Source organism: Arachis ipaensis, chromosome B3, assembly GCF_059453495.1.
Source record: "Arachis ipaensis isolate K30076 ecotype BB chromosome B3, ASM5945349v1, whole genome shotgun sequence".
NCBI lineage: Eukaryota > Viridiplantae > Streptophyta > Magnoliopsida > Fabales > Fabaceae > Arachis > Arachis ipaensis.
Window position 1 is genome coordinate 131,456,688 of NC_142438.1, and position 16,037 is coordinate 131,472,724.

Genomic DNA, 16,037 nt, shown 5'->3' on the forward strand with positions numbered 1-16,037 from the left:
ATATTCCTTGAAGAAAAAAAACTTGAAAACCATCTGGTCGAGGAGCTTTGAACGAGCTCATATTATCCAGAGCTTCTTTAACCTCCAACATTGTTACTAGTTTAGACAAATTATCACAAGCATCCTGGCTAAGAGATGGCATAGAAATTTCTCCCATGCAATTAACCTCAACAGGCTCAGTTGAGCAAAAAATATTTTTAAGAAAATGAACAACCTCTCTTTGCAAAACTTCCGGATCATCAGACCAGGACCCATCACTGACCAGCAACCCAAGAACCTTGTTATATTTTCTTCTAATGATGGTTTGCATATGGAAAAAGCTAGTATTTCTATCACCATACCGAACCCATTGATCTCTTGACTTCTGGTACCAAAGCAATTCTTCCTGGGCCAAAACTAGATTATACTCAGCTCTCAATTCTTCCTCTTTGTGCTTCAAAATCGGATCATCGTCAGCTTCCATTTTTTGTTGAATACAATTCAAATAAGCCTCCAATTCCCTCTTTTTAATAAAAATATTGCTGAAGACCGTAGATTTGAATTCCAACGAAGCTTCTTGAACCCCCAACAACTTTCTATGGATGCCAAAGTCTGTACTATTCCAAGATTTCTGAACAATGGCCTTGTAATCAGGATGCGTTGCTCATGCCGCTTGGAATCTAAAAGGCCGGTTTCCTTTCTTGATAGGAACTCCTTGACATCGGATAAGTAGGGGACAATGATCAGAGTGAGAACGGTTGAGAACTTCAACAAAAGCTTCTAGAAAAAGAAGACGCCATTCTACAGTACAGCAAGCTCTATCCAATCTCTTTGCAATTTTTCTGTTTCCTTGAATTTTACGGAACCAAGTAAACCGTCTTCCAGAGGTTGTCAGATCAAAAAGACCACAAGAATCTAGAGTACTTGCAAAGACACTACTGCGAGTCAAATAGTAATTACCCCCCCTTCACCTCATGAACACTCAAAATATCATTAAAATCCCCAACCACCACCCATGGTCCCGAATGCACAAACCAATATCAAGCAGATGACTCCATAATTCTACTCTATTAGTGGCTTGAGGGCTGCCATAAACCGCACTGCAAATCCATCTTCGCCCACCACCATCAATTTACAAAGTTACACATTGATTCATAGCCCAAAGAATTTTACAAAAAAAATTTAAATTAGCAGAGAGGAACCAAATTTCTCCCTTATGTCCAACAACATCTACAATCCCTACAGGATAATAGCCTAATCTCCCCCAAAATTATTTCATAGTTTCAAACACAATATGAGTTTCCACCAAAATAAAAAAAGTTGGTTGAAATTTTCGTACTAACTCCTTACAGTGCACCCGAGACATCTTATTTGACGCCCCCCTTACATTCCAACTAATAATATTTAAATGGTCACAATCCATAAAAATAAATTAAATAATTGGAATTTATAATCATTCTACCTCACGTGGATGGACCCCTGTCTCCAATTGTCTTCTGGTGGACTTGCGTCGCAGAACCATCATTCTTCTGTTGAGGTTGGTTCTCCAAGTTTGTTGTTGCACTAGCTTTATCAAGCTCTTTTTGTACTCGAGAATCTGTTGACAATGCTTCAGTAGATGAGTTTTGAAGCGAAATAGGACGCTGCCTTTTGTGCCCTGCTTTAAAGAAAGGAGTACTCTGATCCTTGAAAGCCACCTGAGTTGTTCCCAAAGAGCCAAGCGTGGATGGAGGATCTTTCTTTTCCTTAGGCTCCACCTTTACATTTGATAAAGGCTTTACCTTTGCATTTGATGAGGATCCAACATGCATTTTATTAGACCCAAAAGAAAATTTCTTACTCACCAAATTGGAGCATATTGCTACATTGGCTTTTTTTGGCACCACATTGGGGCCTTTACTCACATTTTTCTTGCCTTTTCTACTAACTGTAACCCATTCACCCTCTTTTGCTTGAGTATCCCTATCCATGCGTGATTTTTGTAAATTATCATGCACAAGACCCGCTGCTCCATGCTTCTCCATAATTGGAATTGATTTGGCATTAATTCCAAATTCAAAAGTTGAATTTTGATTTTTTACTGGGATTTGACTACCTTCTGCCGTTTTCTCGTTGTTATCCACCGGAAATAGTGACGGCAAATTTTTCTCCTTCACCATGGTTTCCTTCCCAATGCCATTGTTGTTCTCTTTCGCACATTCTCTTGTTACATGCCCAAAGCAGCTACATTTTTTACAAATTAAATTCAAGTGCTCATATTCTATGTCATACATATGACCATCAACTTGAATCTTTTTTTATGACTGGAAGTCCCAAGTTAATTTGCACACATGCTCTTGCATACTTTCCCCTCGTCTGGCTAAGTTGATGTAGATCGGTTTACCAACAGCTGACGCAATCATTTTCATGGCTCTCTCTTGATAATAATTAATGTTTAAACCTGTGATTCTTATCCAAATCATGGTAGATCCAAAAGTGTTTTCACAAGGTCTGAATGAAGAACTCCAAGGTTTAACGGCAACATAATTACCAATAATCATCTATGGTCCTCCAAGGATAACTTTTTCTCTATCCTCCAAAAGATCAAATTTGACTAAGAAATAGCCAAAACCGACATCTAGTACCTCATATCCTCATATCCTCATATCAAGTGTAGTACGTTTAGGTTTGTTACTAGTTATTATTGATTATTCCATTATTTTTTTTAAATAAATACTGAAAATATTAAAATAATTATTTTAATTTTTGTGCACTGTTTACTATTTTAATTTTTTATAATATGTATTATTGTTCTTATTATAAATGATAAATTAAATAAAAAATTAATTATAAATAATAATAAAAATATAACTTGTAAAAAATTAGAATCTAAAATAATAATAAAAATAAGATTATTAAAAGTACTTAAAAAGAGTACTAAAATATGTTATTTTATATATTATTTTTAATTTAATAAATAAATATTAATTTTTACTATAAAAGAATACTTAAAAAGTTGTCAATTTTTATATGTTATTTTTAATTCTATAAATAAATATTAAAATAGAGTACTATACAAAAATATTATATAAAAAATACTAAAAATATATATAAAAAGATTAAATATATTTAAAAAATAATATTATAATTTAATATTATATTTTTTAGTAATTAATTAATTATTTATTTAAAAGTGATTTTAACTAATATTATTCAAACAATATTTATTTTATCAAAATCAATTTTAGTAAAAATTGCCAAACATAAATCATATTAACACAAACTCACTTCTACCCAAAATTAATTCTATAAAATCACTTCTATCCAAACTCCAGTTCGTCAACATAACACTTAATGACCAGCTAAATAAAGTGAGTGTTCCTTCGATTTGAAGAGTACATATGATTTTTTTCTCGGTCAATTTTGGATGTCAAAAGAAAGCTTGAAGATGCAACAAGAGTTTTATTTTTATGACCAGCCTTTCAGTAGTAGCATGAGAATAGTTCTGTTAGGCAGTTTTGGTAATGAGTGAAAGAAAATGAAATATAAACACAAATATATAAATAGATATAGACATAATATATATATATATATATATATATATATATATATATATATATTTTATTTGTTTGGTAAATAATACATAACAGAATACATAAATCCTACTTATATTAAAAAACAACATATTGGTGAGAGTGAAGGATAAGAAAGGAACAGTTGGCGGAAGAATGGTAGATTTGAAAAATTTACAAAATATTAAAGGTAAAAATAAATAAAAAAATTTGTGTCCAATATAAAAAAATTCGTGTATCAACTTTTTGAAGAGACAAAATATATGTTTATTGTGTGTAATCGTATACCACCGTATTTTTGAAAAGGACTTTATTAGATAGACGATAACTTTTGTGAATAATATAAACAATAAACTCTAAAATTAGTCCAATAAAAAAAACACATTATATTTCTAAATTACCAACATAAATTTTAATATTAGGATAATCATCCGCACACCTAGTAAATTGAACATCCGATATATCTATTGTTCACATTGTTTAGTATTTTTATTGTCTACCTATATTTTTTTTTTATTTTTATTCCAGATGATTATTTTTATTAAGGGTGAATGGCATGTGACAAGCCAAGTAGCGATTATAAAGTGGAATGATTATTGATAAATGTGGGGTGGCCGCCGGTTGAAAAAGAAGAGAATATTGGAATGAAATGGGGTAAATTAGGATTTCGGATGGTTATTTTTTTAAAATAACTAACTGAAATTTTTAAAAATTTGAAATTTGAAATTGGATGTGCATGGGTTTTTATTATTTATTTCTACTGGACTAAATAACCAACACATTGCACATATTGTCAAGATTTTTTATTATCTCCCTATCAGTATTCCAAAAATAATTATTCGCGTATCTAGTAAATTGAACCTCCAACATATTTTAATTATATATAACTAAATCCAATCTAATCAAAATAATCATCTACATAAAAATTAAAATAACCATTCGCATACTTACTAAAATGATCATACTAAATTGACCATTAAAATAAAAAAAAAATAAATAAATAGAAAAAATAACTATGATCATCTAATAATTTAATTTTTATTAAAAAATATATATATAATTTAACACATAAGTCTTATGATTTAATGTAACTGAAAAAACAAATAAAAACTTAACAAAAAAACATAAATACTCATCCTAATTTTTTAAAATTAAAAATTAAAAATTAAATAATTAATAATTTAATTTTTAATTTAATTTTTATTTTTTTAAATTTTATTATATATATTATATTCTAAAATGATTGTCACCCCATATTTTTTCTTTTCTAATTCATTAGGAGAATTATTCAATTGTATGTGTATGAATTATGATGAGTGTTGCCAACGAAGAAGATGCGTAATCAGCTCTCACTCTAATCTTTGACCAACGCTGATTGAGATTTGAGAGCGTGCAGCAGATATGGACGACACCAAACACAGAGAAGAAGAACAAGTGATGAGCAATGAAGATGATTCGAAGGGTTCAATCTGTGGCTACGACTCACTTCACCGGCTTCTCAAGGATAATCTCAAACCCCATCTCTTCCACGTAATACCCTTACCATTCCTTTCTTTTTCCCTTAGTTAAATCGACCAAATTTGCATTTCTTGTTGGTTCCCTAAATCCATCGTCAATTTGGAAAATTCGATTGATGATTTGTATTTTCTTGCATTTTAATCTTTGTTCATGCTTCTTCAAAATGGATCATACATATACTTGCAGGAAGTGAGCCGTTTGCTTACTGGTCTTAATTGTGGAAAACCACTTGAAACAGTTGTTCTCCCTGAATTAGCTTCCACTCTCTCTGCTGAGCATGGTTTTGACCTCCAGGTATGAATGGAATGTTGGATTCTTTCATTTATGCAGAATACACAAAATGAGTGCATAAGACAATGTTGGATTCTTTCACATAAGAGATGTGTTAGTTGTACTTACTTTTGTCAACTTGTTGAACATTTTATCTATCCAGTTTTCACCACTGTCGTGTGTACTCACTCCATGGACTATGAACATGGGAATGACTAGTCTTTTGTTTCTTCTCTGGCTGTTGTGAGATGGTTTTAGATTAATGCATTAATTAACTACGGCTTTTTTGTCAGAATAGAAAGTAGAGACTCTGTTGGCTATTTCTGCTGTACTAGTGGTTGCTCTGATGATTTTAAGTTGAATCTTTCAGGCTTTCTGCTTTCAAGCTGACAAAGAACTATTAAGAGAACCTCGTGTAGTGAGGGTTGGCTTGATTCAGAACTCCATTGCCCTTCCAACAACTGCTCATTTTACAAACCAAAAGAAGGCTATCTTTGATAAACTAAGGCCAATCATTGAAGCTGCTGGTTCTTCAGGAGTCAACATATTATGCTTGCAAGTAAGTTTCATGACTATGAATGTTTACTGTTTGATTTATACTGTGATATGAAGTCTTAAATAGTTTTATATACTTTCGTTGCAGGAAGCATGGATGATGCCATTTGCCTTCTGTACACGAGAGAAGAGGTGGTGTGAATTTGCAGAACCTGTTGATGGGGAATCAACCGAATTTTTGCAATGCTTTGCCCTCAAATATAACATGGTTATTATAAGTCCAATCCTTGAGAGGGATATTAACCATGGAGAGGTTATTTGGAACACTGCTGTTGTAATTGGAAATCACGGCAATGTAATAGGAAAGCATAGAAAGGTAACTGCATAAACTTTATGTTTCTAATTTTATTGCTAATGCATCTGTTGTGGCTATGTCATGAACACGTAACATCTTGGCAGAACCATATACCAAGAGTTGGAGACTTCAATGAAAGCACATACTATATGGAAGGAAATACTGGCCACCCTGTATTTGAAACAGCATTTGGAAAGATTGCCATTAACATATGCTATGGTAGGCACCATCCATTAAACTGGTTAGCCTTTGGCCTAAATGGTGCAGAGATTGTTTTCAACCCTTCTGCCACTGTGGGTGAACTCAGTGAACCAATGTGGCCAATAGAGGTCAGTTGCTCTATAATTAACTAAACTACTCTAAACCTCTCTGGTTCTTAAATTGAATCTGGCACATTTTTGTGGCATAATGTGGCAATAGCTATGATCTGATGCTAATGCCTATAAGTCAATAATCAGAACGAAATCAGTTCTTAAATGACTAATGAATGAGATAATTAGCTTACGTCAAAGATGCTGCCTAACCTTCTATTTTGATTTTGTACTGTTTTTTCAGTAGAGATTTGGTTTAAAAAGGTGTTACTGTTTTTCAGGCACGAAATGCTGCAATAGCAAATAGTTATTTTGTTGCTTCAATCAATCGTGTTGGGACTGAGACATTCCCTAATGCATTTACTTCTGGTGACGGGAAGCCAGCGCACGCCGATTTCGGGCACTTTTATGGATCAAGCCATGTTTCAGCACCAGATTCATCCTGCACGCCATCTCTGTCCCGGAACAGGGATGGCTTATTAATCACAGACATGGATCTCAACTTGTGCAGACAGGTGAAAGACCGGTGGGGCTTTAGAATGACTGCTAGGTACGATATGTATGCCGATACACTAGCTCACTATGTCAAACCAGACTTTGAGCCTCAGATAATCAGTGACCCCTTGTTGCACAAGAAGTCCTTGTAATTGTAATCTATGTAATATGGTCCTAAACTACAAATTATTATGTGTTTCACTGCTTTTTTTAGTTCTTTAGATTGTGGTCTGCCGTGAGATTGCCAAGTGCGGCAACTCCAAATAAAATTTCTATGTTGCATATTGGAATAATAAAACCAGTTCCCAGAAAGAATTTCAAAAGCATGAAATTGGAAACAGGAAAAGATAGAGAGAAGGAAACAAAAGAATTTCCATTTCTGGCTACGTACAAGGTTTGTTATAGGGGGGGTTTGTGGACCTCGGGGTAATAGTTGTGGACTTGTGGTCCTTGTTTTGTGTTAACTCAACTCACACAGCCCAAATCTTAAAGTCTACGAGGCTTGCTAAAAAAACTTATGACAAAAAAAAAGTTGCTAGAACCTAGAATTGGATACTTTTCATGAGTGAAGATCTTTTTCTTTTTAAATAAATTGATGTTTTTTATTTTTCAAGCTAATTTTATTCAAAATATTATAATTTGTATTGTATTGATTTGAATTTGTTTTTTTTAATTCAATCTAATTTAAACTAGAATGATTTAGATAATATATAATTTAAATTACAAAATTTCAAAATTTTTAAATTACAAATTATTAATATTTAAAATTTATATAAAATGTAAACCAATTCAATCCAATTCGGCAATTCCCAATAATATCAACTGAATTAATTAAAGTAAGGATATTAAGAAAATAGCTAATGATACACTATTTTTGAAGGACTCAAAAACCAAATCTTTTTGTTGTAAAAAAATATTAGTTGTAAATTATGTTCTATAATGGGTGCAAGAAAATTTTATCAAAATTCGCCCTTTTAAATGAATATGAATTATATGATGAGTGTGACAAATAACATAAGGCCTACCTAATTAGAACTTTTTATTTTTATTATTGGGATTGTGGTGATATTTTTAAATAATGTGGAGAGTTGGTGTGTTTTTTTATGTGGATGGTTATAAATTTGAAGAACAGTTTTGTGAATATTAATTTTTTTTCTTTTGATGCTACAAATCTTTTAAATTTGTGGTTTTATTTTTTTTTAAATACAAATTTGAGGATCAGATTTGAATTTTTTATTTTAAATTTTTTTAAATATATAAATCTAAGAATCAGATTTTCTCAAATTTGTAACACTATAAAATCTGACCCTCAAATTTCTATACTTCTTTAAATTTAAAGGTCAAATTTATTACTTAAAATTAAAAAAAAAAGTTCATATTAAAAAGAACACACCAATTATCTATAATAATGAATTACACACCATCTTCTTCCATATAAAAAAAATTAGCCTACCTAATCAATGGTCTTAGCACAACTTATATCTGAATACAATATTAATTCCATATTGCCACCTGTTAACTCAAAGATTTCCAATTTAACACACCAAACACTTCAGGGGCCATATGGAAAACAAATATGTTTTGGAATTTAGAGAGAAGAAAAACAGCTATCCCAGCAGCAGTTGCAGTTTCATCCTTATCCTAAAACAAATCTTTTCTCATCTATAAACAAAATTTTCACAGTCAGCTTCATAGCCTCATGTTTTGAGTTTCTCCCACAATCACAATTTTTTCTCTTTTCCGGTATTAGATATTTCCAATTTTTTCCTCCACTAATATTAATATTATTAAGTGGTTACTCTCAAAACTACTTAAAAGGAGGAAAAAAAAAGAAATATCAGAAAATATTCACATTCACATATTCACTGTTATTTCACCCTCAAACTGAAACCAAAGCGAAGCAAAGAAGAAATTGTGTCATGGTCATGGCTTCCATGTATGCACCCACAGCTCCGAAGCTGAGTTTCCCAAACCACAAGAAGCAATCTTCAATCCCTTTCACTCTCAGAAGGCCCTCGCTCATTCCTTTTCCTTCTTCCAATTCCCATTCCCTCTGCCGCTGCCTCAACGCCTCCGCTTCCGACGATGCTAACAGCACCTCCGGCGGCGGTGGAAACAACATCCGATGGGACTCCATGGTCCAGGACTTCGTCAGTAACGCCATCAAGCAGTTCGATTCTCTCATCAGCTCGCTCTTGAAAGACGATGCCGCGATGGCGGCGGTTGAGGGTGGTAGTGAGAAGGAGAAAGAGTGGGATTGGGATCGATGGCGGCAGTATTTCGAGGAGGTCGATGAGCAGGAGCGTCTCCTCACCATTCTTAAGGTGCCCAAATCAATTTTGATGTGTCTGTCGATTATTAGAAAAAAGAGGGTGGTTTTGATTTTTAGTGTGTGTTGGGTAAAAACAAAATTTTGTGTTAAAAATATGTTCTTTTGGACTTTTTTAATTTAGCTGCGAGGAATGGTCTTGTGTAGAATTAGGGTTAATATGAAAGGAGAGCTGGTTAATAGCATGTGCACAAAATCCTAAAGCTAGACTATAGTGTACCAGCATTGCTTATTATTGTATCATTTAAACTAAAGTATTCTTCAAGGCTTTAATATCTGGGTTCCAAGTAATGAATGGAGATGCTTTTTTCTTTAATATGAGACCCTTCTGTGGAATAGAGGTGCAACCAAGTAATGCATTATGCATAGCAGTCAGCTGCTATTGTAAGCTTAGAATAGAGTCAATCATGTCAATGATTGCTTCCATTACCATACGATTTTTTAGCCCTTTACTTTAGTTTGCTAGAGACTGATCAAAATGGGAAATCATTTACTTCTAAGCAATCGTCTATTTAATAACAGTCGTGAAGGATTTTGTTTTGAATGGCAAAGCCATGATGTTCAATGAAGAGGCCTATTATTAATTGTTAGTGCACGAACTCCCACGCAATACTAAAGAGGATTTCTTTGAATCCCCCTTGTAATTCGATCATGTGCTGTCTGGTTTAATAATGTTTAATTGCTACTTTGGTTTGTGCTCCACAGGCTCGGTTAAGAGATGCAGTGTATTTGGAGGATTATGAAGATGCTGCCAGGCTTAAGGTGGCAATTGCAGCTGCCTCAACCAATGACAGTGTTGGAAGAGTGATGTCTTATCTCAATGTAAGAAATTTTAATTCAATGATGCTTTTCTGACAAGTAAAATCTTTATTATAACATATTTTCTAATACACCATTTGTTAATGCATAACATTTATTTTCTAATCTCTCAGAGTGCCATAAAGGAAGAGCGATACAGTGATGCTGCCTTTTTAAGAGATGAAGCTGGTGCTGGACTTGTGAGTTCTCATGGAATTTGTTTAATGACAACTCGAATACATCTTTACTTCATCATGAGAATAGAATAGAATGTCGATTGTGATTTCAAAGTGTGACCATGTTAATACTAGTAGTTGTTTAAACTGGTGGTAGTTTGATTTAAACTTTGTTTTCACCACAAAGCCTTACTTCCCTTGATCCTTTACTGACTATGAATTGTGAGTATATTTGGGTTGCTTATTATTGGTTTCCAATGTTCTAGTGGTGCAATTCTTTTACTACTTGGATCTATTACGTTTCAAATTTCACTCACTTATGAATTGGCGTATTGTCCTTTTTTCCCCCTTCAAATTTTGACTTTTTTTATGTACTGCAATATTTTGCAATGTTATTGTTAGCATCTTATTTTTTCACCAGTAATGTTGTAATGTCTCTTTAACCTGTAAAATTATTCAAAGTTTATGTATTTTCCTTCACAGGTGGGTTGGTGGGCTGGTAGTTCAAAAGACTTTAATGATCCACACGGTCTAATTATACGCATTACTCCAGAGCACGGAAGATATGTTGCAAGGAGCTATAGTCCTAGGTAGTTTTCTTTATATTGATGATTATAACCATGTTAGGAATTTTGTTATCTTTCATTGATAAAGAGTATAAAAATACTTTTTTGGCCAAGGAAATGTGTCAAAATATTTGGGGCAGTATTCCTGTACCTCTAACTCTACGCTTCTTCAACTTCATTGAGCTAGGATGTTAAGAATCATACCCTATGTAACAGCTGTTATGTGTAATTGACTAACCATACTGTACCTAATTTTCCCACCAGTCTCTTCCTTCCCTTTGTATTATAATATAGACATGGGTGTACTCTATTATCACCGAGTCTCATTCAAAATTTATCAGACTCTATACACTTCCTTTCTGCTCTATTTCTGTCTGCTGTTTTTTCCTCTAACTCTGCGACTTCAACTCCCTCTTTTTCTAATTGTCTTTTAGTAGTGAAAATTCATAATATATGTTGTATTTCTTTGCTAACATTGACTGTTGTGTGAAATTTATAACCTAGTATTATCTAAATTGCTATGAGGTTCTGTAGCTATAAGCTTTGACCATTTGGATGAGCCAGCAATTTATTGTCATGATTGTTCATATTAATGAACACTTCAGGTTAGTTACAAAATGATCCAGTTTTGAATGAAGTAATTATCTAGGAAACGGGATTTCCCTAAATAACATGAAAAACTGTTATTTGGGGAGGGTAGGTTCTGAAATGTGTGAAGCTGATAGATTAGGAGTCTTATTCCAAGGTTGTAATTAGATAAAGCTGTATTCAGCTGTTCTCTGCGTGTTTTACATCCATTTTTAGTGCCATGTGTTTCACTTATATGAAATCTATCTTATAACTTATGCAAATAATCTATTATCTTCAAACAGTTTACTTCTTGATGTGTTCTGAGGTGTTGCTTGAAATGGTATATTTTAGGCAGTCTTACTATTACCCGGTGTGTCTTCTAGTGTTGACCCTGTCACATATTTTTCTAGGCAACTTGCAACATCTGGTGCTGGTGTTCCTCTATTTGAATTTTTTCTTACTATGGATAAGAAAGGTGAATTCAAGTCTCAGGTATCACTTCTCAACTTATCACTATAATTTCCATCAATTTCTCCTTGGATCATTATAATGTAAATAGTAGTAAGTCATCCCTTCTCAACTTATCACTATAAATTCAGGGATTTACTGAAGATTGATTTCATGGGAAAATTGTATCTTGACCATATTGCAGTGTTGAAACATCCTAATTTGCTCATTTCACCTCTCAGTTAGATAGAGATCTCGATATCTTGATATGTCTTCTATAGGTATAAATGAATGTAGAGTCCACTTAGTTAACGGCATCCATAATAACTAAATGGTTCCAATTCATTTTCTTTTGTTAAGCATTCAAACCAAATCATCGTTCTCTGTTCTGTTTCGATTTTGCTGTTTTAAGTTTTTGCTGATACCTTGTTTTTTTTAATTTACTGTATTCAAAGGTTATTGTCCATTTGCAGTAATGCAGCAGGGTTTTATTTTAATTTTCAGGCTGTGTACTTGAAGAGAAGAGGAGGGGCCTTCCATGGTCCCCCAACAACCTCCCCTAAAGCATTGAGCGCTTCTGAGAGATTGGGTTCTGTGGAGTCAACTGATGATAGAAGTGAACTCTTTGTTGTGAGTACTGAAGATCCAGCTGATGATAGAAATGATGGCTCTGATCCAGCCGAGGGAATGCCTGGATTTCAAAATGTCATGAAAGATATGATTCCTGGCGTAAAGGTGAAGATTTTCAAGGTTACACACCCAGAGAAAGTAGACAAGGATATTATATCTAAGGTGATTGAGCAGATAATTGAGGAAGAAGAGGATGAGGATAATGATGAAGATGATGATGAAGAAGAAGAAGAAGAAGAAGAAGAAGAAGAAGAAGAAGATGAAGAAGAAGATGAAGATGAAGATGAAGATGAGGAGCAAGACAATGATACAGGAAGTCTGGAACTGGCAGATGTTAAGTCTGAAACTGACCAAGAGGGAGATGATGAGATTGAAATAAATGATGATCTGGGAACTTTTGAACGTGAAGAACAAAATGAAATTGCAGTCAAAATTGTCGTTCGTGGTCTTGTTCAGAAACTTTCCAGCAGTTTTCCCACTAGGGATTTGCTTCGAGTTCCTGCTAAGTTGGAGATGAAGGGACGTGGTTCATTTTCCTTTACTGTTGAAAAGGAAGTCAATCAGCAGGGTGACCATGACAAAGGGAAATCTTTATCAGATAAATCAACCAGGATGCAAGGTCCACGAAAAGTTGATCATGTTATGTTTGACCTTGCTAAATTCATTGGGAAGGGAAAGGTACCTTCAAAGGTAGGTCTAAGTAGTAGAAGTGGAACTGCAATTTCTAATTATTTGCCACATTTGGTTTCGTTGTGTCAGCATTCTGTTGTTAAATTCATCCAAAAGCTTCGTAGACCATAATTCTTCCGTTCAATCTTCTAGGTGCTCAAAGAGGTGGGAGACTTGATAAATCTCACTTTAAGTCAGGCACAAAATCATCAGCCATTATCTGGGACAACAACTTTCAATCGTATTGAAATACCAGCTTCTTTGGATCCTCTAAATGGTGATTTACTAGAGCACTTGTCAATTTGATTGTTATGAGGTGCTAAAAATTAGCTGCCAGAAATGGGTTTCTAATCTGTACTGAGGAACAAATATTTTCATTTTGATCAGGTCTTTACATTGGTGCACATGGACCTTTCTCCTCTGAAGTTATTCAACTTAGGCGTAGAGTTGGTCAATGGCAAGAGGAAAGTGGGTCTAAGGAGCCTTCAGATCTTGAATTTTATGAGTATGTTGAGGCTTTGAAACTAACTGGGGATCCTTATGTACCAGCTGGTCAGGTAATATTGGAAATTTTATTTCATTGCATATACAAATTTGAAATTCTTTTGTATATATCTTTTTTTTTTTCTCAATTTTGTGATATTAAAGCTCCTGCATGTGTAGAAAATGTAATGTTTGACTGTCAACCTGAATGATGAATGTTGGTGCTTTGAAATATGCTGACATCTGAATCTCGGTTTAAACTGTTTCTAAAATATACATTTAGCATTAACAAAATCTAATATTATTTAAGTGTAATGAAGAGATATTCCTTGATAAGTGTAATGAAGTATTTGCAATCTTATTATAATTACATTTTTTCCTCAATAAATAAGAAATATTCCTTGATAAGTGTAATGTAGTATTGAACTAATTGTGTATAAAATAAAATAAATAAGTAAAAATTTCATACCCTCACTGTGAATTGGTGATGCTGGTGATGATTTGTATAGTAGGAAGATGAGTTCAAACAGCTTCACTTATGTTGCTAACATGTCATTTATATTATACACCTGATTGCTTGTGTTCTATGATCACTTTAGGTCGCCTTTCGCGCAAAAGTTGGAAAGAGGTATCAACTTCCTCATAGAGGAATAATTCCTGAAGAGTTTGGAGTGGTACGGTTGTTTCCCAGTTACAAGGGGATCATATTAAGTCTCACTGCTTTCTACACCCCCCAATCCCACAAAACAAAACTCTCCAAACTTTTTATTTACTTTCCAGTTTTAAAGGAAGAGATAAAATGATTGTTGTTCTGTAGTCTTCTCTGATGTTGTTGACACTATAGGTTGCTCGCTATAAAGGCCAAGGGAGGCTGGCTGAGCCAGGGTTTAAGAATCCTCGGTGGGTTGATGGTGAACTTGTAATTCTAGATGGAAAGGTTTGTCTTTATCACAGCTGTGACATTTGTTCAATATTTGTTACTGTAATTCCATTGTGAAATTATTCTTTATTACTTTGATGTAACAAACTTGTATTTTCAACTTGTCTTTCGTTGATTTTTGCAGCACATAAAAGCTGGGCCTGTTGTTGGATTTGTGTATTGGGCCCCTGAATATCATTTTCTGGTATTCTTCAATCGGCTTAGGCTTCAACAATAGGGCTTTGTCATTATGTCAGAGACATGTAAATAATTCTGATTTTTTGGTGTAAGTTCTTTACATTTAAGGTTTATGTGTCATGAAAGCATTCACTGATATCAATTCATCTTCTGCAACTTCTTCTTTCTCCTTTTTTATTATACTGGTCTAATGAGCCGATGAACTGGATAATCAAGCATCCTGACTGGTATAGTAGATAGCTCATGAAGTTTAACTGGTATAACTTAATTTGTGTTTGCTGTCAAAAGTGATTTGAGTTATTAAATACGTTAATTTCCTTGTATCAAAGGCAGATCTTTACTGCTACTACATATCTATAAACTGATATTTTTTTAATATGTTATATTAAAAAGAAACATGAATTTCCATTCCAATATACAAATATCTTTTATTAAATTGTTTGTTTCTTATGTTGTTTGACCAGTGATTCACTGGCTAAACCAGTGACCAAGCTCCCTTTCTGAGTTGCTAACTGGTCCGAGTTTTGCGCCACCATATTCGGGAGTATTGTTGGTGAGATCTTATGCCTTTAATGGCAGATATACTGATCAATACAGCGTCTGCTGTTAAGGTATCTAGTGTTCAATTATTTAATAGCTATTTCATGGATTTTTCGTTTCTCCGGTGGATACTGGATACCAGTTTTATTCAGTGTTGATTTTCCTTCTTTTTCCTTTTCTTACAGGTTTAGAAGATTTTCACTATTAACCTCCTTCCAAGCAGCATTGAAATTTGGGCATTTGAGGACCTTTCTAGCTCTAACTGCACTAACTCTGGTTATAGTAAGCATGGCTGCTGAACCTTTACTAACTATAGAATGAAAAACAAGGGGTTCAAAGTATCAGCACTAGTCACTATTCATTCCATGTGTTATGGAAGTGCTGTTTTCACAGGGTATCTTTCATCAACTTTGTATATTATTTCTAATTTTTCTTAAAAATTATAATACAGCCATGTATCATTAATTTATAAATAATCATGCTTAGTTAATGTATGCATGGTTGATATCGTAGTTCTGTTGGGATGATTGAAATCTTTGGTTATCCAAATAGCATTATTTTTACACCTTGGAGAGCATCCATGTCTGTGGAATCAGAGTTAGCTAGCAAGAACATTGGTACGAGTTTGATTGAGTTTAACCAAGTCAAATCAAACTGTTGATTGCTTCACCAGTTTTCAGTTGTTCTAATTCGGTTTTAATAACTGCTGCTGTATGAGTTTACTTCGATCCTTGTCAA

General features: G+C 33.7%; 2 protein-coding genes across 2 annotated transcripts; both read left to right on the forward strand.

The window, feature by feature from the left end:
- Positions 1–4,780: 4,780 nt before the first annotated feature.
- BETA-UP (beta-ureidopropionase) lies at positions 4,781–7,286 on the forward strand. The gene is made up of 6 exons (XM_016334383.3): positions 4,781–5,060; positions 5,235–5,342; positions 5,689–5,877; positions 5,962–6,189; positions 6,273–6,497; positions 6,761–7,286. Exons 1-6 carry the CDS (start codon positions 4,932–4,934, stop codon positions 7,124–7,126), a joined length of 1,245 nt encoding a protein of 414 aa, XP_016189869.1. The 5' UTR covers positions 4,781–4,931; the 3' UTR covers positions 7,127–7,286.
- A 1,192-nt stretch (positions 7,287–8,478) lies between these two features.
- Positions 8,479–15,864, forward strand: EX1 (UvrB/UvrC domain protein (DUF3506)). Its single transcript, XM_088507870.1, has 13 exons — positions 8,479–9,298; positions 10,009–10,125; positions 10,236–10,301; positions 10,761–10,867; positions 11,824–11,905; positions 12,365–13,180; positions 13,313–13,436; positions 13,547–13,716; positions 14,242–14,316; positions 14,487–14,579; positions 14,707–14,847; positions 15,224–15,370; positions 15,485–15,864. Exons 1-11 carry the CDS (start codon positions 8,894–8,896, stop codon positions 14,797–14,799), a joined length of 2,148 nt encoding a protein of 715 aa, XP_088363996.1. The 5' UTR covers positions 8,479–8,893; the 3' UTR covers positions 14,800–14,847; positions 15,224–15,370; positions 15,485–15,864.
- The last annotated feature ends 173 nt before the right edge of the window (positions 15,865–16,037 follow it).

Coding starts and splice junctions, on each gene's coding strand:
- BETA-UP (XM_016334383.3), top strand. CDS start 4,932: ATGGACGACACCAAACACAGAGAAGAAGAACAAGTGATGAGCAATGAA. Junction 5,061..5,234: donor TCAAACCCCATCTCTTCCAC/GTAATACCCTTA, acceptor ATATACTTGCAG/GAAGTGAGCCGTTTGCTTAC. Junction 5,878..5,961: donor TCAACATATTATGCTTGCAA/GTAAGTTTCATG, acceptor CTTTCGTTGCAG/GAAGCATGGATGATGCCATT.
- EX1 (XM_088507870.1), top strand. CDS start 8,894: ATGGTCATGGCTTCCATGTATGCACCCACAGCTCCGAAGCTGAGTTTC. Junction 13,437..13,546: donor TTCTTTGGATCCTCTAAATG/GTGATTTACTAG, acceptor CATTTTGATCAG/GTCTTTACATTGGTGCACAT. Junction 14,317..14,486: donor TTCCTGAAGAGTTTGGAGTG/GTACGGTTGTTT, acceptor TTGACACTATAG/GTTGCTCGCTATAAAGGCCA.